The sequence below is a fragment of the Electrona antarctica genome (assembly GCF_951216825.1).
Source record: "Electrona antarctica genome assembly, chromosome: 17".
NCBI lineage: Eukaryota > Metazoa > Chordata > Actinopteri > Myctophiformes > Myctophidae > Electrona > Electrona antarctica.
Window position 1 is genome coordinate 35,071,196 of NC_136798.1, and position 19,213 is coordinate 35,090,408.

Sequence of the window (19,213 nt, forward strand, 5' to 3'; positions counted from 1 at the left end):
CATTCCAGGGAAAAGGTACACGGGCCACAAAAGCCCGGTCCCCCCGGTTAACACGGTGGGCATACGTTAGTCCGACGTACCAACAGTCCAACATACTGTACGTGGCCGGTTAAGACACAAACGTGGCCGACTCACCGTCCAACCGTCCAACTTCACAATGTTGGGAGTATCCAGTCAACGCACAGAAGATAAACTAAACACATTTTTAACAGGATGTTTGCTCATGGTTTTCATGTCTCCGTGCATTTCATTACCTTGTGTTTACCTAAACTTTAAAGCTTTTAATACTGTTAATCGCTCCGGATTAAATGTGTCTGCGACAAGGTGTAGGCTCTCACAGTGTTGTTTGATACTGGCATGGAATTGAAACAGTAACAGCAGCTGAGCTGAGCAGCTTTAGCCATAGTCGATTTTAGTGGGGGCCCAGGGGGCACTGATGTCTGCCAGTCACAATGTGGGACAGGGTCTCAATTTGTGGGACGCCTGACAAGTCTTGTAAATAAGGGACTGTCCCACGCAAAGGGTGACATCTTGTCATCCTATATCCACATAGCCTCCCAATATCCAATTGATTTCAACAGAGTACCTACAGTACAGCCCTGAACTCGCCTGTTTACACATGTTTAAAGAATAAAACTAATTGATGTTGACCACAGTTCCACAGCATTGTTTGATCACTGTATATTGGCACATGATGATTCATGTGACACTAAAGTACATACTGCATGCCCTGGCTGTTTATCTATGCCAACACAGACACACACAGACACACCTAATGTCCTAATAATGTAAGGATATAAATACCACCACCACCATAAGACCAGCCGATACCATTCAACAGCAGTCGTTATTTCATCTGAAAGGACACACAACTATTGGAGGTAAGTTTTGTCTACTTTCAGCGGATCATCTTTCCATCATTAGCCTAAAAGTACATTCATTTTGTACAATTTGCTCCTTTGGTCCTTGGTCTGTCTGTCTGTCTACTCAGAACATGATGTTTTCTTATGGTTTTCACACAGGATGAAGGTGTACATTGTTCTCACAGTGCTTTTTGCTGTCCTGGCTGGAACTGAAGCTGAAGGTAAGAAAATCAACCTTATTACTGATTCCATACTACCGTATGCTCCCTTATTACCTGGTAAATGGTGCATTTATATAGTGCCTTTATCCAAGGCACTTTACATAGTCCCCACTGTCAGGTGATACGAGGCGGCCTGCTCACTCCTCATGCATTGAAGGAAGCATGAGCTCAGTTCAGGGCTCTCCCCAGGTTGGCAGAGGGAGAGTAGCACCCAGGATTACAGCTTAGGCAATTGGCACAGAGTGAAAAATGGGTTACAAAATCGTGGGATATTATATATTGTTATATATTTTTGGGGTCTTTCTGGTGTGTTCATGTAGGTGTAGAGATGACCGAAGCTGACAAGGCATACATCGTGAACAGACACAACGAGCTGAGAAGAGGTGTGAAGCCTACCGCCAGCAACATGCTGAAGATGGTAAGACAGTACTGGAGCTTTGATCTGACATCTTTAATGACATCATCGCTCATATCATGTAAAACATGCATACTGTTATCATTGTGCTATAGTAAACACACATCCTCTCATGTCCTCTCGTTCTCTCAGTCGTGGAGTGAGGAAGCTGCTGCCAATGCTCAGAGATGGGCCGACAAGTCACAGTGTGCCTTGAAACACAGCAACGCCGCGGACAGGACAATCAGCAGTAAGGAGTTTAAGAACTACAAGGGTTCTTTTTTTTTATCATTTAGCTCAAGGGGACCACCTGTAACCACCCTCAAGGACCACTGGTGGTTCCAGCTGGACCGCTGGTGTAAAACTGGTCTATATGGTTTCTTGTCAAATTAGTCATGTTTTCAAACTCTCCCTCCCTCCCTGTCTGTCTGTCTGTCTGTCTGTCTGTCTGTCTCTCTCTAGCCAGTGGTTGTGGTGAGAACATAGCCATGGGCCACAGCCATACAGAGAGCTCATGGGCCGATAAGATCCAGATGTGGTACGATGAGGTGAAGGACTGGAAGTACGGGGAGGGCTCTGTCGATGGAGAAACAGTGGGACACTTCACACAGGTACACTACTGTGCTGGTTCCCCCAGGGGTCCTTGAAAAGGGGGTCCCCTCCTAAATGGGTGACCCTAAAGGGTCCGTTTGGTTCCATTTGTACACTCTCAGAGTTAAATTGTCATTGATTTTACGATATAAATTGGGGTCCCAGAGAGAAAAATGCCATTAAATGGGGGGTCCGTAGCCCAACTAGGGGTGCTTGAAATGAAAATGGTTGAGAATCACTGCTAGAACCGTCATACAAATCTTCTCTTATGGGGAATGAATGCTAATGAATGTCGATTTAGGGGTCCTTGGTATGAAAAGGTTTGAGAAACACTGCACTATTATATGGTAAAGTGTGTGTGTGTGTGTGTGTGTGTGTGTGTGTGTGTGTGTGTGTGTGTGTGTGTGTGTGTGTGTGTGTGTGTGTGTGTGTGTGTGTGTGTGTGTGTGTGTGTGTGTGTGTGTGTGTGTGTGTGTGTGTGTGTGACTGTGTGTGTGTGTGTGTGTGTGTGTGTGTGTGTGTGTGTGTGTGTGTGTGTGTGTGTGTGTGTGTGTGTGTGTGTTCTACAGGTTGTGTGGTATCGCTCCAACCAGATAGGATGTGCCATGGCTCACTGCCCCGACGCCAAGTACAAATACATCTATGTGTGTCAGTACTGTTCACCGTAAGTACTACTGTCCCAACACTGTACAAATATCTGTGTCTGACCTGCATGCTTCCCTATACCTAAACTCCAAATACAGTACAGTACACAGTACAGTACAGTACAGTACAGTACAGTACAGTACAGTACAGTACAGTACAGTACAGTACAGTACAGTACAGTACAGTACAGTACAGTACAGTAGTGTGATTTGAGTCTGGCTTATTAGCCAGACTAGTTAACACTTGCAATAGAGCAGTGGTTCCCAACCTATGGTTCCCACCGGCGGTACGTGATGCCCCCTCTAGTGGTACGTGATGCCCCCTCTAGTGGTACGTGATGCCCCCTCTAGTGGTACGCAGGAGAGAGAAAAAAGAAGAGAAGCAAGTAGTTGAAAATCGCCAAACATTAGCAAGATTTTCCTAGTTGGTCCTGATCCTGTAAAGGTTTGGAACCACTAGTGTAGATGGACATGAGATGGACACTGTCTCATCAGATGATGTTTAGTATTTGATGTTGTTTCCCTCATTTCAGCGGTAACTACCAGTACACTCACCCCTACAAGGCTGGACCAGCTTGTGGTGACTGTCCCAACGACTGTGATGACAAGCTGTGCAGTAAGTGACCGCGATTTTCTTTTCTTCTTTTGTTAAAATTAGGTAAAACACTTTATTCTGGAAAAAAAAGGCCAATCAGAACAAGTACCCATTTATCATCAGCTTCGTTTTTATGGGGTTCCAGTTCCAATTTTGGTTGCTTTGTGTCACCACTTCCCATTTCAGTTGTTTAATCTGCATCCTGACTTCTATTAGTTCTCTATTCTGATTAGATCAAATTGGTATCCCGACCTGAAAATGTTTGTTCTGTTTAATAAAGAGCTATAGTAGATATACATGAACACTCCTGTTACTCACTCTCTCTCTCTCTCTCTCTCTCTCTCTCTATCAGCCAACCCATGTAACTATAACGATAAGTGGAACAACTGTGCTGAGCTGGGGGCTTGGGGGTGCAAAAAAGACAAGTGCGAGGCCTCCTGCAAGTGCAAGAGTGGGGAGATCATCTAAACGCCTGCCCACGCCGACTCCACAAGAAACACGATTTAATCCACATTCAATGACATTCTTTATTATGCAAACCTATATGGCTATCATACTATCTGTCTCTCTGTCTTTCTGTCTCTATCATACTGTACGTGTACGCATATACCACCGCTTCTCAAAATGGGGTCTGAGGACCCCCAGGGGTCCTTGAATTAGTTAATGCAGCATCAAAAGCGGTTTTACCATCGTATTTTATACTTCAGCTGTTTGAGCTTGTAGTGTGGAAAGTGCATTCCAGGGACTCCCTTGGTTATTTTAGGGGGTCTAAGTTGACCCTTACAGGTCTGCAACTGTGTACAAATGGACCCAAATGGACCCACTGTACACTTTTGGAGTTAAGGGGAGACCTTGAACTTATTTCTCTACTTGAACCATTGCTCTACTGTATAATGGAAATATCATTCTTGTGCTTTCAGAAAATAAAACAGCATTTATCGATTGAGCATTACAATACTGACTTTCTTCTTCTTGCCTGAAAACAATTTCAGTCAGACAACTCACAAATAGATTTACCAATATTTATTACAGAATGAGTAATGAGTGTGCATATGATATTTGACTTGGCGTTCGGCTCTGCTGGATTTCTCCCTGCTCGGCAAGATTAAGCAACAACATAAAACATTAAGAGCAGGGAGATAGATATACAATAACCCCCGATGGGGAACATAAACAGCAGAGCCCACCGGTGGTGCTGGGGTGGTGGTGGGAAAAAACATCACATACAACCAGGGACCATATGCAGAGGAAAGCAGGAAGAGCATGCAGACTGGTGAGCTTAAGTAGCCCGCCCAATTGGTCAGCTGACTGCCGCATCGGCAAATGACGTGAGGGAGTTGCGCACACTTGTACACCCACATAGTAATGCAGCATGTTAACCCCTTGAGTATAGTATGTGCCTTTGAGCATGGCATGAACCCCCTCGAGTATGTCTGACTGAACTAACTCCGCAAGCTACGTCTCATAAAAAATAAAAAATAATCTTACTGGCAGACCAAATCAGAATCAAATTGTTGTTTTATTAAGTCTAAACTGAACAGCACACAGGTTTTATTCGGTTCATCTTCTGTAGCCACGTGGACTAACATTTATTGTGGAGGTGTGACACCATTACAAAACAAAACATACAGTGAAATGGTTCATACTGTACATGTGGGAAAGGATTTGAGTCTGACAGCTTCTTTTACTTTACTTGAGTAAAAAGTCTCAGTGAAAACACCAAATGATGAACGCCATACCAGGTCAATGGCGGTATGCGCCTTGGATTGAAATGACAAATATATTTGTCAATGGCAGTGAATGAGTAGCCTTGTAATAAGCAGGATAATCGATCATGGCAGGATCTAATCACCCCCAGGATCTAATCACCCCGTCAATAATGACCCGTTCCCCATTGATTATCCCTTGACTATATTGCACACAAATTAAAATCATATAGGGGGTATGAGGTGAACCTTTGGGGTCGAAAGGGTTCAGTGGTCGGAAAATGTTGAGAAACCTGAGTGTATTCTATTTGTTGTTAGTAAATATAGATACATTTACTATATTTATTTCTTAGAATGTGTATGCACTAGTATTGCTTTTTCCCCCTCCAAATAAGCCTCCAAATATCCAACTTAGTAGCTACAATAGATTGTCACCTCATAAAGTTTGAAGAATTAAACAAACTGACATTGACCTCAGTTCCTCTGGACATTGTTTGATTATGCTGCAAAATAAATACGGCATTCAATTGGCATGGTGTACTACTGTACTTGACACAATATGAAGCTCCATTATGTTTTGCCCCCTATCTATCTATTTTTTTTATTTTTTTTCATCTTGAAAGTTTGTAAATACATCAAAGATGCTATTATTATCCATTTCTAATGGATGAAGCCTTGGCCTGGAATAGATGCCGTGCATGTTCGGGTCTGATAAGTCCCGGAAAAGATGCGCTGTGGCCAGTAGTCACTTGAGTGGCAGCGTGACGTAGCGTGCCTTCTACTCTTCGGCGTACTTCCTCTCCCAGTGTAAATTCTTCTGCCCTCCCGTCGACACACATCACTCCAACGAACTGCAGCGGCCAATGAGGCATCTATTTTTTAAATATCTATGGTTTCAACCCTCAACCCACTACACTCTCCAGTTGGCAGGTCAGCAGTGATGTCACTGCCCCTCTCCTCCAGGCTTCCAGCCATAGACAAATCCAATCAACTAGCACCAGCTATACAGTAGCATTGGCCACACCCGGCCAACAGGGAAGGCAGTGTCCTGCCGGCCAGGTGTAACATACCAGGTGCTGACCACACCGCAGCGACCGCAGCGCCCAGGGCACACCCCCCGCGGACCCACCCATTGGCCTTTCTCTCATTGCAGAACTAACAGGAGGCTCTCTCTGCCCTGTGTGTGTTCTTGTTGGATCGCAGGCACGAGAGGTCTCTAGAGCCAAATTCCAATACCGCAACTTTCACACTCGCTCACTCCCCTCGCGTCCTCCACTCGCTCCTCGGCTCCGCCCCCAGCGAGGAGGAGTGGAGGAGGAGAGGATTCGATGCGAGGACAGAGTGGTGGAGTGGATTTGCCTCTAGAATCGGAATGTACTCCGCTGTCATTTCAAAGCGACGGTACATTCCGCGATCACTTATGACGTGAATCAATTCAATTCAATTCAAAGGGCTTTATTGGCATGGGAAAACATACGTTTACATTGCCAAAGCAAAAGTGTCACACAGCTGGATCACTGGAACTCTGAACCCAGAGCCGTACAGTCTACAGAATAGACAATTCATTTTTTGTGCATGTAACCGAGGCCAATGTCACTGTGTATGTATTGGTAACATGTGCAACAAGGCTATTTATTCCTGAAATAGTGAATAGGCGCCAGGATGCGCACACTTTTATATTATATGATTGTGAATGTGAAGGGAATTCCTGACCTGCCCGCAGCGCGTTCCTTTTTGCTCGTATAAATACCCCCCCCCCCTCCTCGGACAGTCCCTCCTGCGACGGTCTTTGCAAATAACGGCGGACACTATAACAGGAATTATAGGTAGTCTCTCTGACTTACATATTCAGTTCAGTCCACATATAAATAAATACATTTTTGTCACCGTCATTCATAGCAGTCTGTGCATTCAGGCATGCACAGAGAGAAATTAACTATAGCTTTTGAGGTGCGCTCAATATAGCCTACTTTTATTATGCTTATATCACGCAATAAAGCCAGTGGCTTGTTGTGGTCCTTTCACTTTCACATACTGTATCATTCTGAAGCTCTATTAATTCAGCGAAAATGTGTCTCTTCAACAAACGGCAAAGCTTTTTAGTTTAATGTGTGTGCGTGTGTGCGTGCATGTGTGTGTTGGGTCAGCGACAGCGTCTCATCAGCCGCAGCGGCCGGCAGCTAGTGGATGGGGGGTGGGGGGGTGCATAGTATCGGGTTTCAAGCAGTGTTTTCTGTGCCACATGTGGAGGAGGCGGACTTTTGTCACTGGAGAAGGAAAAAAACATGTACACGTGATGCGGAAATCCGCAGCGAGGAGACAACATACCCCACCGAGCCTGCACCTGATGTACACTCGCTCTATGCGGTCTCGGAGAGCCCACTCGGCTCCTCCACTCGACTCCACTCTCCTCCTCGATGGAGCACTTTAACAATCGGAACGTTAACCATTTCCGGGTCAAGCTGGAATGACCCCGAGTGATCGAGTGGGAGTGAGCGAGTGGCCGAGATTTTGGGTATTGGAATTTGGCTTAGGACTATGGTTTGCCTGTCCTCCTACATATTAGAGAAGGCATAAGTACAAGTGATATTTTTTGGTTAAATAAATATGCATTTTCTGTTTATAAAGAGGTGAAGATACATGGAGATTTTATCACAATTATTACAGTACTACTGTTACGGCTCACTCCTCCTCACCTTCACATGCAAGCACTGTTTAGCCACTCCCCCTCCCTCACTGACTACTCCATGGCTCTACTCAGCACACCTGCTCTCCTTCACCAATTCTCTGCACCTGTCTTCCATCCTACAATGAAGCACTGCCTCTACAAAAGCCCAGTCTGCCCTTCATTCCACACCAGAGCGTCACCTGTCAACAGTATAAATACCACCACCATAAGACCAGCCAATACCATTCAACATCAGTTGTTATTTCCTCTGAAAGGACACACAACTATTGGAGGTAAGTTTTGTCTACTTTCAGTGGATCATCTTTCCATCATTAGCCTAATATTGCATTCATTTTGTACAATTTGGTCCTTGGTCTGTCTGTCTGTCTACTCAGAACATGATGTTTTCTTATGGTTTTCACACAGGATGAAGGTGTACATTGTTCTCACAGTGCTTTTTGCTGTCCTGGTTGGAACTGAAGCTGAAGGTAAGAAAATCAGCCTTATGCAGTCTTATTACTGATTCCATACTACCGTATGCTCCCTTATTACCTGGTAAATGGTGCATTTATATAGTCCCTTTATCCAAGGCACTTTACATAGTTTGTGCATTACATTCACACACACATTCATACATACACCGATAACAGAGGAAGCCATGCAAGGCACCAACCTGCACATCAGGAGCAATTGGGGCTCAGTCTCTTGCTCAAGGACACTTCGACACTAACTCTGGGGGAGCCTGGGTTCGAACTGGCAACCTTGTGGTTCCCATCTGGCCACTCTACCCCTAAACCACCGCCGCCAGGGATTTAGCTTGTTTTTTCATTGATAATGAGCACCATAGCACCTTGGTTATTGATCCAGGCTTTTATCGAGCCCACTATTGAGCGTTTTCTATTTTGTGGAAAGATGTGAGAAGCCAAATTCTGAACAGATTCAATATTTTTTTTTTATTGGCCAGTTGTGACTGAGTTTGTGGCCGACCACCATCTAAAATGAAATAGGCCTGGACTGGCCACTTGACGTACAGGGCAATGAGGGCATATGCCCGATGGGCCGCCCAATGAATCAGACGTTTAAAAAGTGCAATACTTGTAGTATATGTCATCATCATACAATACAGTTGAGCGGCAGGCCCTCATTTTTAATGTAGCCGAGATATACAGAACACATATAGGCTAATAACTTTCAAACAGTCCATGGTAATATTATTACTCTTTGTGAAAGGGCCTTTCTGTGTGGAGTTTACATGTTCTCCCCGTGTCCCCTAGGCCTAGGGTAGGTACCCTCACAGGTTCTCCCCGTGTCCCCTAGGGTAGGTACCCTCACAAAAAAACCATGCAGTAATCCTGCTCTCTAAGTCTCTATACTGAATCCGGGGCACCTGATGGAGGGGAAAGGACTTGGTTGGAAAAGCGTGTTCCTTCCACATGCCACGTCCTACCGGAGAAACTCCCCCCTGTCAGGTGATACGAGGCGGCCTGCTCACTCCTCATGCATTGAAGGAAGCATGAGCTCAGTTCGGGGCTCTCCCCAGGTTGGCAGAGGGAGAGTAGAGCCCAGGATTACAGCTTAGGCAATTGGCACAGAGTGAAAAATGGGTTACAAAATCGTGGGATATTGTTATATATTTTTGGGGTCTTTCTGGTGTGTTCAGGTGGAGAGATGACCGAAGCTGACAAGGCATACATCGTGAACAGACACAACGAGCTGAGAAGAGGTGTGAAGCCTACCGCCAGCAACATGCTGAAAATGGTAAGACAGTACTGGAGCTTTGATCTGACATCTTTAATGACATCATCGCTCATATCATGTAAAACATGCATACCGTTATCATTGTGCTATAGTAAACACACATCCTCATGTTCTCTCAGTCGTGGAGTGAGGAAGCTGCTGCCAATGCTCAGAGATGGGCCGACAAGTCACAGTGTGCCTTCAAACACAGCAACGCCGCGGACAGGAGAATCGGCAGTAAGGAGTTTAAGAACTACAAGGGTTCTTTTTTTTTTACTAACTCATCATTTAGCTCAAGGGGACCACCTGGAACCACCCTCAAGGACCACTGGTGGTTCCAGCTGGACCGCTGGTGTAAAACTGGTCTATATGGTTTCTTGTCAAATTAGTTTAGTTTTCAAACTCTGTCTGTCTCTCTCTAGCCAGTGGTTGTGGTGAGAACATAGCCATGGGCCGCCACAGCCATACAGAGAGCTCATGGGCCGATGCGATCCAGATGTGGTACGATGAGGTGGAGGACTGGAAGTACGGGGAGGGCTCTGTCAATGGAGAAACAGTGGGACACTTCACACAGGTACACTACTGTGCTGGTTCCCCCAGGGGTCCTTGATGGGTGACCCTAACGGGTCCGTTTGGTTCCATTTGTACACTCTCAGAGTTAAATTGTCATTGATTTTACGATATAAATTGGGGTCCCAGAGAGAAATGCCATTAAATGGGGGGGGGTCCGTAGCCCAACTAGGGGTGCTTGAAATGAAAATGGTTGAGAATCACTGCTAGAACCGTCATACAAATCTTCTCTTATGGGGGTCCCTGGCATATCTTTTAAAATGGGGTCCTTGGTATGAAAAGGTTTGAGAAACGCTGCACTATTATATGGTAAAATCAACAAGAAGTTGATATTGTTATAGTGGTAAAAGGCTGGTATTCAAACTTTTAAAGTATTGGCATCAAAATATAAAAAAAACGATAATTATTTGAGGCTAAACACTACACTGTGTTCTACAGGTTGTGTGGTATCGCTCCAACCAGATAGGATGTGCTATGGCTCACTGCCCCGACGCCAAGTACAAATGCATCTATGTGTGTCAGTACTGTTCACCGTAAGTACTACTGTCCCAACACTGTACAAATATCTGTCTGACCTGCATGCTTCCCTATACCTAAACTCCAAGTACTGTACTGTACTAGAAGTGGCGCTAGCACCACAAAAAAAATAGCAGATCCCCAGTGTTAATTTAACCCATTCTGGACGGGAACCCCTTTTGGTGTTTTAACTAAGCATTATGTTATACTTTAGCTATTGAAAAATAGCAGATCTACAAGCTCATAGCGTGCCACCTAGTGGTGCACTATGAACTTGTAGGTCTGCTATTTTTGAAATATCGTGAAAATGAGGCACAAATCTTTGAAAATATATTCTTTCAGAAGACTTTTTTCTTTTTTTTTTTTTTTCTCGACGTCAGGCCTAAATGGACACTTGCAAATGCATTAATAGAGCAGTGGTTCCCAACTTATGGTTCCCACTGGCGGTACGTGATGCCCCCTCTAGTGGTACGTGATGCCCCCTCTAGTGGTACGTGATGCCCCCTCTAGTGCTGTAAGGACGAGATCCATTCCAGCCGACCGGCGTGTCGTTAGTCCGGTCGGTAAGTCCGACGGTCGGTCTAGTGGTACAGAGGAGAGAGAAAAAAGAAGAGAAGCAAGTAGTTGAAAATTAGCAAGATTTTCCTAGTTGGTCCTGATCCTGTAAAGGTTTGGAACCACTAGTGTAGATGGACATGAGATGGACACTGTCTCATCAGATGATGTTTAGTTATTTGATGTTTCCCTCATTTCAGTGGTAACTACCAGTACACTCACCCCTACAAGAACGGAACAGCTTGTGGTGACTGTCCCAAAGACTGTGATGACAAGCTGTGCAGTAAGTGACCGTGATTTTATTTTCTTTTGTTAAAATTAGGTAAAACACTATTCTAGAAAATAGTGTTCTAGAAAAAAGGCCAATCAGAACAAGTACCCATTTATCATCCGCTTCGTTTTTATGGGGTTCCAATTTTGGTGTCTTTGTGTCACCACTTCCCATTTCAGTTGTTTAATCTGCATCCTGACTTCTATTAGTTCTCTATTCTGATTGGATCAAATTGGTATCCCGACCTGAAAATGTTTGTTCTGTTTAATAAAGAGCTATAGTAGATATACATGGACACTCCTGTTACTCTCTCGCTCTCTCTCTCTCTCTCTCTCTCCCCCCATCAGCCAACCCATGTAACTATAAGGATAAGTGGAACAACTGTGCTGAGCTGGGGGATTGGGGGTGCAAAAAGAGGGCAGACAAGTGCGAGGCCTCCTGCAAGTGCAAGAGTGGGGAGATCATCTAAACGCCTGCCCACGCCGACTCCAGAAGAAACACGATTTAATCTACATTCAATGACATTCTTTATTATGCAAATAAAGATTTTTTTTTTATGCAAACCTATATCATCTTTCTGTCTCTATCATACTGTACGTGTACGCATATACCACCGGTTCTCAAAATTGGGTCTGAGGACCCCCAGTGGTCCTTGAATTAGTTAATAGCCTACAGCATCAAAAGCAGTTTTACCATCGTATTTTATACTTCAGCTGTTTGAGCTTGTAGTGTGGAAAGTGCATTCCAGGGACTCCCTTGGTTATTTTAGGGGGTCTAAGTTGACCCTTACAGGTCTGCAACTGTGTACAAATGGACCCACTGTACACTTTTGGAGTTAAGGGGAGACCTTGAACTTATTTCTCTACTTGAACCATTGCTCTACTGTATAATGGAAATATCATTCTTGTGCTTTCAGAAAATAAAACTGCATTTATCTATTGAGCATTACAGTACTGACTTTCTTCTTCTTGCCTGAAAACAATTTCAGGCAAATAGATTTACCAATATTTATTACAGACTGAGTAATGAGCATGTGCATATGATATTTGACTTGGTGTTCGGCTCTGCTGGATTTCTCCCTGCTCGGCAAGATTAAGCAACAACATAACATTAAGAGCAGGGAGATAGATATACAATAACCCCCCCCATGGGGAACATACATAGCAGAGCCCACCGGTGGTGGTGGTGGTGGGGAAAAAACATCACATACAACCAGGGACCATATGCAGAGGAAGGCAGGAAGAGCATGCAGACTGGTGAGCTTAAGTAGCCCGCCCAATTGGTCAGCTGACTGCCGCATCGGCGAATGACGTGAGGGACTTGCGCACACTTGTACACCCACATACACCGTCTCCACACCTTGGCGCAAAACGGTCTTAAGCTGCGCACTTCTTAAGCTGCGCGCAGCTTAAATTCTGAGTTTTTAGACAGCTGGTGGATGGAAATTAAGCTCCACCTCCGCGGAAGACTTGAGCGGAGGAGAGCGTTTCCGGGAATCTGGCCGTCGCGCAAGTATTCCGCAGAGGTGGAGCTTAATTTCCATCCACCAGCTGTCTAAAAACTCAAGCTTTAAGCTGCGCGCAGCCGAGAACGTGCGCAGCTCTTTCGACAGTGTGGCAGCGGCTATAGTAATGCAGCATGTTAACCCCTTGAGTATAGTATGCGCCTTTGAGCATGGCATGAACCCCCTTGAGTATGTCTGACTGAACTAACTCCGCAAGCTACGTCTCATAAAAAATAAAAATCTTACTGGCAGACCAAATCAGAATCAAATTGTTAGTCTAAACTGAACAGCACATGGTTTTATTCGGTTCATCTTCTGTAGCCACATGGACTAACATTTATTGTGGAGGTGTGACACCATTACAAAACAAAACATACAGTGAAATGGTTCATACTGTACATGTGGGAAAGGATTTGAGTCTGACAGCTTCTTTTACTTTACTTGAGTAAAAAGTCTCAGTGAACGCCATACCAGGTCAATGGCGGTATGCGCCTTGGATTGAAATGACGAATAGATTTGTCAATGGCAGTGAATGAGTAGCCTTGTAATAAGCAGGATAATCGATCATGGCAGGATCTAATCACCCCAGGATCTAATCACCCCGTCAATAATGACCCGTTCCCCAATGATTATCCCTTGACTATATTGCACACAAATTAAAATCATATAGGGGGTATACTTGAGGTGAACCTTTGGGGTCGAAAGGGTTCAGTGGTCGGAAAATGTTGAGAAACCTGAGTGTATTCTATTTGTTAGTAAATTTACTATATTTATTTCTTAGAACTTTGATGTGTATGCACTAGTATTGCTTTTCCCCCCTCCAAATAAGCCTCCAAATATCCAACTTAGTAGCTACAATAGATTGTCACCTCATAAAGTTTGAAGAATTAAACAAACTGACATTGACCTCAGTTCCTCTGGACATTGTTTGATTATGCTGCAAAATAAATACGGCATTCAATTGGCATGGTGTACTACTGTACTTGACACAATATGAAGCTCCATTATGTTTTGCCCCCTATCTATCTTTTTTTTCATCTTGAAAGTTTGTAAATACATCAAAGATGCTATTATTATCCATTTCTAATGGATGAAGCCTTGGCCTGGAATAGATGCCGTGCATGTTCGGGTCTGATAAGTCCCGGAAAAGATGCGCTGTGGCCAGTAGTCACTTGAGTGGCAGCGTGACGTAGCGTGCCTTCTACTCTTCGGCGTACTTCCTCTCCCAGTGTAAATTCTTCTGCCCTCACGTCGACACACATCACTCCAACGAACTGCAGCGGCCAATGAGGCATCTATTTTTTAAATATCTATGGTTTCAACCCTCAACCCACTACACTCTCCAGTTGGCAGGTCAGCAGTGATGTCACTGCCCCTCTCCTCCAGGCTTCCAGCCATAGACAAATCCAATCAACTAGCACCAGCTATACAGTAGCATTGGCCACACCCGGCCAACAGGGAAGGCAGTGTCCTGCCGGCCAGGTGTAACAAACCAGGTGCTGACCACACCGCAGCCACCGCAGCGCCCAGGGCACACCCCCCGCGGACCCACCCATTGGCCTTTCTCTCATGCCAGAACTAACAGGAGGCTCTCTCTGCCCTGTGTGTGTTCTTGTTGGATCGCAGGCACGAGAGGTCTCTAGGACTATGGTTTGCCTGTCCTCGTACATATTAGAGAAGGCATAAGTACAAATGATATTTTTTGGTTAAATAAATATGCATTTTCTGTTTATAAAGAGGTGAAGATACATGGAGATTTTATCACAATTATTACAGTACTACTGTTACGGCTCACTCCTCCTCACCTTCACATGCAAGCACTGCTTAGCCACTCCCCCTCCCTCACTGACTACTCCATGGCTCTACTCAGCACACCTGCTCTCCTTCACCAATTCTCTGCACCTGTCTTTCATCCTACAATCAAGCACTGCCTCTACAAAAGCCCAGTCTGCCCTTCATTCCACACCAGAGCGTCACCTGTCAACAGTATAAATACCACCACCATAAGACCAGCCAATACCATTCAACAGCAGTCGTTATTTCATCTGAAAGGACACACAACTATTGGAGGTAAGTTTTGTCTACTTTCAGTGGATCATCTTTCCATCATTAGCCTAATATTGCATTCATTTTGTACAATTTGGTCCTTGGTCTGTCTGTCTACTCAGAACATGATGTTTTCTTATGGTTTTCACACAGGATGAAGGTGTCCGTTGTTCTCACAGTGCTTTTTGCTGTCCTGGCTGGAACTGAAGCTGAAGGTAAGAAAATCAGCCTTATGCAGTCTTATTACTGATTCCATACTACCGTATGCTCCCTTATTACCTGGTAAATGGTGCATTTATATAGTCCCTTTATCCAAGGCACTTTACATAGTTTGTGCATTACATTCACACACACATTCATACATACACCGATAACAGAGGAAGCCATGCAAGGCACCAACCTGCACATCAGGAGCAATTGGGGCTCAGTCTCTTGCTCAAGGACACTTCGACACTAACTCTGGGGGAGCCTGGGTTCGAACTGGCAACCTTGTGGTTCCCATCTGGCCACTCTACCCCTAAACCACCGCCGCCAGGGTTTTAGCTTGTTTTTTTCATTGATAATGAGCACCATAGGACCTTGGTTATTGATCCAGGCTTTTATCGAGCCCACTATTGAGCGTTTTCTATTTTGTGGAAAGATGTGAGAAGCCAAATTCTGAACAGATTCAATATATTTTTTTTTATTGGCAAGTTGTGACTGAGTTTGTGGCCGACCACCATCTAAAATGAAATAGGCCTGGACTGGCCACTTGACGTACAGGGCAATGAGGGCATATGCCCGATGGGCCGCCCAATGAATCAGACGTTTAAAAAGTGCAATACTTGTAGTATATGTCATCATCATACAATACAGTTGAGCGGCAGGCCCTCATTTTTAATGTAGCCGAGATATACAGAACACATATAGGCTAATAACTTTCAAACAGTCCATAGTAATATTATTACTCTTTGTGAAAGGGCCTTTCTGTGTGGAGTTTACATGTTCTCCCCGTGTCCCCTAGGGTAGGTACCCTCACAGGTTCTCCCCGTGTCCCCTAGGGTAGGTACCCTCACAAAAAAACCATGCAGTAATCCTGCTCTCTAAGTCTCTATACTGAATCCGGGGCACCTGATGGAGGGGAAAGGACTTGGTTGGAAAAGCGTGTTCCTTCCACATGCCACGTCCTACCGGAGAAACTCCCCCCTGTCAGGTGATACGAGGCGGCCTGCTCACTCCTCATGCATTGAAGGAAGCATGAGCTCAGTTCGGGGCTCTCCCCAGGTTGGCAGAGGGAGAGTAGAGCCCAGGATTACAGCTTAGGCAATTGGCACAGAGTGAAAAATGGGTTACAAAATCGTGGGATATTGTTATATATTTTTGGGGTCTTTCTGGTGTGTTCAGGTGGAGAGATGACCGAAGCTGACAAGGCATACATCGTGAACAGACACAACGAGCTGAGAAGAGGTGTGAAGCCTACCGCCAGCAACATGCTGAAAATGGTAAGACAGTACTGGAGCTTTTATCTGACATCTTTAATGACATCATCGCTCATATCATGTAAAATATGCATACCGTTATCATTGTGCTATAGTAAACACACATCCTCTCATGTCCTCTCGTTCTCTCAGTCGTGGAGTGAGGCAGCTGCTGCCAATGCTCAGAGATGGGCCGACAAGTCACAGTGTGCCTTCAAACACAGCAACGCCGCGGACAGGAGAATCGGCAGTAAGGAGTTTAAGAACTACAAGGGTTCTTTTTTTTTTACTAACTCATCATTTAACTCAAGGGGACCACCTGGAACCACCCTCAAGGACCACTGGTGGTTCCAGCTGGACTGCTGGTGTAAAACTGGTCTATATGGTTTCTTGTCAAATTAGTCATGTTTTCAAACTCTGTCTGTCTCTCTCTAGCCAGTGGTTGTGGTGAGAACATAGCCATGGGCCGCCACAGCCATACAGAGAGCTCATGGGCCGATGCGATCCAGGTGTGGTACGATGAGGTGGAGGACTGGAAGTACGGGGAGGGCTCTGTCAATGGAGAAACAGTGGGACACTTCACACAGGTACACTACTGTGCTGGTTCCCCCAGGGGTCCTTGAAAAAGTGGGTCCCCTCCTAAATGGGTGACCCTAACGGGTCCTTTTGGTTCCATTTGTACACTCTCAGAGTTAAATTGTCATTGATTTTACGATATAAATTGGGGTCCCAGAGAGAAATGCCATTAAATGGGGGGGGGGGGTCCGTAGCCCAACTAGGGGTGCTTGAAATGAAAATGGTTGAGAATCACTGCTAGAACCGTCATACAAATCTTCTCTTATGGGGGTCCCTGGCATATCTTTTAAAATGGGGTCCTTGGTATGAAAAGGTTTGAGAAACACTGCACTATTATATGGTAAAATCAACAAGAAGTTGATATTGTTATAGTGGTAAAAGGCTGGTATTCAAACTTTTAAAGTATTGGCATCAAAATATAAAAAAAAACGATAATTATTTGAGGCTAAACACTACACTGTGTGTTCTACAGGTTGTGTGGTATCGCTCCAACCAGATAGGATGTGCTATGGCTCACTGCCCCGACGCCGAGTACAAATGCATCTATGTGTGTCAGTACTGTTCACCGTAAGTACTACTGTCCCAACACTGTACAAATATCTGTGTCTGACCTGCATGCTTCCCTATACCTAAACTCCAAGTACTGTACTGTACTAGAAGTGGCGCTAGCACCACAAAAAAAATAGCAGATCCCCAGTGTTAATTTAACCCATTCTGGACGGGAACCCCTTTTGGTGTTTTAACTAAGCATTATGTTATACTTTAGCTATTGAAAAATAGCAGATCTACAAGCTCATAGCGCGCCACCTAGTGGTGCACTATGAACTTGTAGGTCTGCTATTTTTTTAAATATCGTGAAAATGAGGCACAAATCTTTGAAAATATATTCTTTCAGAAGACTTATTTTTATTTCGACGTCGGGCCTAAATGGACACTTGCAAATGCATTAATAGAGCAGTGGTTCCCAACGTATGGTTCCCACTGGCGGTACGTGATGCCCCCTCTAGTGGTACGTGATGCCCCCTCTAGTGCTGTAAGGACGAGATCCATTCCAGCCGACCGCCGCGTCGGTCGGTAAGTCCGACGGTCGGTCTAGTGGTACAGAGGAGAGAGAAAAAAAAAAAGAAGCAAGTAGTTGAAAATTAGCAAGATTTTCCTAGTTGGTCCTGATCCGGTAAAGGTTTAGAACCACTAGTGTAGATGGACATGAGATGGACACTGTCTCATCAGATGATGTTTAGTTATTTGATGTCGTTTCCCTCATTTCAGTGGTAACTACCAGTACACTCACCCCTACAAGAACGGAACAGCTTGTGGTGACTGTCCCAAAGACTGTGATGACAAGCTGTGCAGTAAGTGACCGTGATTTTCTTTTCTTTTGTTAAAATTAGGTAAAACACTATTCTAGAAAATAGTGTTCTAGAAAAAAAGGCCAATCAGAACAAGTACCCATTTATCATCCGCTTCGTTTTTATGGGGTTCCAATTTTGGTGTCTTTGTGTCACCACTTCCCATTTCAGTTGTTTAATCTGCATCCTGACTTCTATTAGTTCTCTATTCTGATTGGATCAAATTGGTATCCCGACCTGAAAATGTTTGTTCTGTTTAATAAAGAGCTATAGTAGATATACATGGACACTCCTGTTACTCACTCTCTCTCTCTCTCTCTCTCTCTCCCCATCAGCCAACCCATGTAACTATAAGGATAAGTGGAACAACTGTGCTGAGCTGGGGGATTGGGGGTGCAAAAAGAGGGCAGACAAGTGCGAGGCCTCCTGCAAGTGCAAGAGTGGGGAGATCATCTAAACGCCTGCCCACGCCGACTCCAGAAGAAACACGATTTAATCTACATTCAATGACATTCTTTATTATGCAAATAAAGATTTTTTTTATGCAAACCTATATCATCTTTCTGTCTCTATCATACTGTACGTGTACGCATATACCACCGGTTCTCAAAATTGGGTCTGAGGACCCCCAGGGGTCCTTGAATTAGTTAATAGCCTACAGCATCAAAAGCAGTTTTACCATCGTATTTTATACTTCAGCTGTTTGAGCTTGTAGTGTGGAAAGTGCATTCCAGGGACTCCCTTGGTTATTTTAGGGGTTCTAAGTTGACCCTTACAGGTCTGCAACTGTGTACAAATGGACCCACTGTACACTTTTGGAGTTAAGGGGAGACCTTGAACTTATTTCTCTACTTGAACCATTGCTCTACTGTATAATGGAAATATCATTCTTGTGCTTTCAGAAAATAAAACGGCATTTATCTATTGAGCATTACAGTACTGACTTTCTT

At 44.5% G+C, this 19,213-nt stretch overlaps 3 protein-coding genes across 3 annotated transcripts; all 3 read left to right on the plus strand.

The window, feature by feature from the left end:
• Positions 1–778: 778 nt before the first annotated feature.
• LOC306941580 (cysteine-rich venom protein TEL1-like) lies at positions 779–4,263 on the plus strand. The gene is made up of 8 exons (XM_079527119.1): positions 779–881; positions 1,023–1,084; positions 1,405–1,502; positions 1,632–1,728; positions 1,941–2,089; positions 2,639–2,733; positions 3,247–3,329; positions 3,661–4,263. The coding sequence occupies exons 2-8, from the start codon at positions 1,024–1,026 to the stop codon at positions 3,774–3,776; spliced, it is 699 nt and encodes a 232-aa protein (XP_079383245.1). The 5' UTR covers positions 779–881; position 1,023; the 3' UTR covers positions 3,777–4,263.
• Positions 4,264–7,842: 3,579 nt separating this feature from the next.
• Positions 7,843–11,898, plus strand: LOC306941577 (cysteine-rich venom protein TEL1-like). Its single transcript, XM_079527116.1, has 8 exons — positions 7,843–7,975; positions 8,109–8,170; positions 9,343–9,440; positions 9,560–9,656; positions 9,842–9,993; positions 10,428–10,522; positions 11,261–11,343; positions 11,679–11,898. The coding sequence occupies exons 2-8, from the start codon at positions 8,110–8,112 to the stop codon at positions 11,798–11,800; spliced, it is 708 nt and encodes a 235-aa protein (XP_079383242.1). The 5' UTR covers positions 7,843–7,975; position 8,109; the 3' UTR covers positions 11,801–11,898.
• A 2,891-nt stretch (positions 11,899–14,789) lies between these two features.
• On the plus strand, positions 14,790–18,816 carry LOC306941582 (cysteine-rich venom protein TEL1-like). The gene is made up of 8 exons (XM_079527121.1): positions 14,790–14,905; positions 15,035–15,096; positions 16,265–16,362; positions 16,492–16,588; positions 16,774–16,925; positions 17,387–17,481; positions 18,184–18,266; positions 18,599–18,816. The coding sequence occupies exons 2-8, from the start codon at positions 15,036–15,038 to the stop codon at positions 18,718–18,720; spliced, it is 708 nt and encodes a 235-aa protein (XP_079383247.1). The 5' UTR covers positions 14,790–14,905; position 15,035; the 3' UTR covers positions 18,721–18,816.
• The last annotated feature ends 397 nt before the right edge of the window (positions 18,817–19,213 follow it).

Bases quoted from the DNA above. Each gene is read 5' to 3' on its own strand.
- LOC306941580 (XM_079527119.1), top strand. From the start codon at position 1,024: ATGAAGGTGTACATTGTTCTCACAGTGCTTTTTGCTGTCCTGGCTGGA. The intron at 1,085-1,404 runs GTAAGAAAATCA...GTGTTCATGTAG, and splicing joins GGCTGGAACTGAAGCTGAAG to GTGTAGAGATGACCGAAGCT. The intron at 3,330-3,660 runs GTAAGTGACCGC...TCTCTCTATCAG, and splicing joins CTGTGATGACAAGCTGTGCA to CCAACCCATGTAACTATAAC.
- LOC306941577 (XM_079527116.1), top strand. From the start codon at position 8,110: ATGAAGGTGTACATTGTTCTCACAGTGCTTTTTGCTGTCCTGGTTGGA. The intron at 9,994-10,427 runs GTACACTACTGT...TGTGTTCTACAG, and splicing joins CAGTGGGACACTTCACACAG to GTTGTGTGGTATCGCTCCAA. The intron at 10,523-11,260 runs GTAAGTACTACT...CCCTCATTTCAG, and splicing joins GTGTGTCAGTACTGTTCACC to TGGTAACTACCAGTACACTC.
- LOC306941582 (XM_079527121.1), top strand. From the start codon at position 15,036: ATGAAGGTGTCCGTTGTTCTCACAGTGCTTTTTGCTGTCCTGGCTGGA. The intron at 15,097-16,264 runs GTAAGAAAATCA...TGGTGTGTTCAG, and splicing joins GGCTGGAACTGAAGCTGAAG to GTGGAGAGATGACCGAAGCT. The intron at 16,589-16,773 runs GTAAGGAGTTTA...GTCTCTCTCTAG, and splicing joins CGCGGACAGGAGAATCGGCA to CCAGTGGTTGTGGTGAGAAC.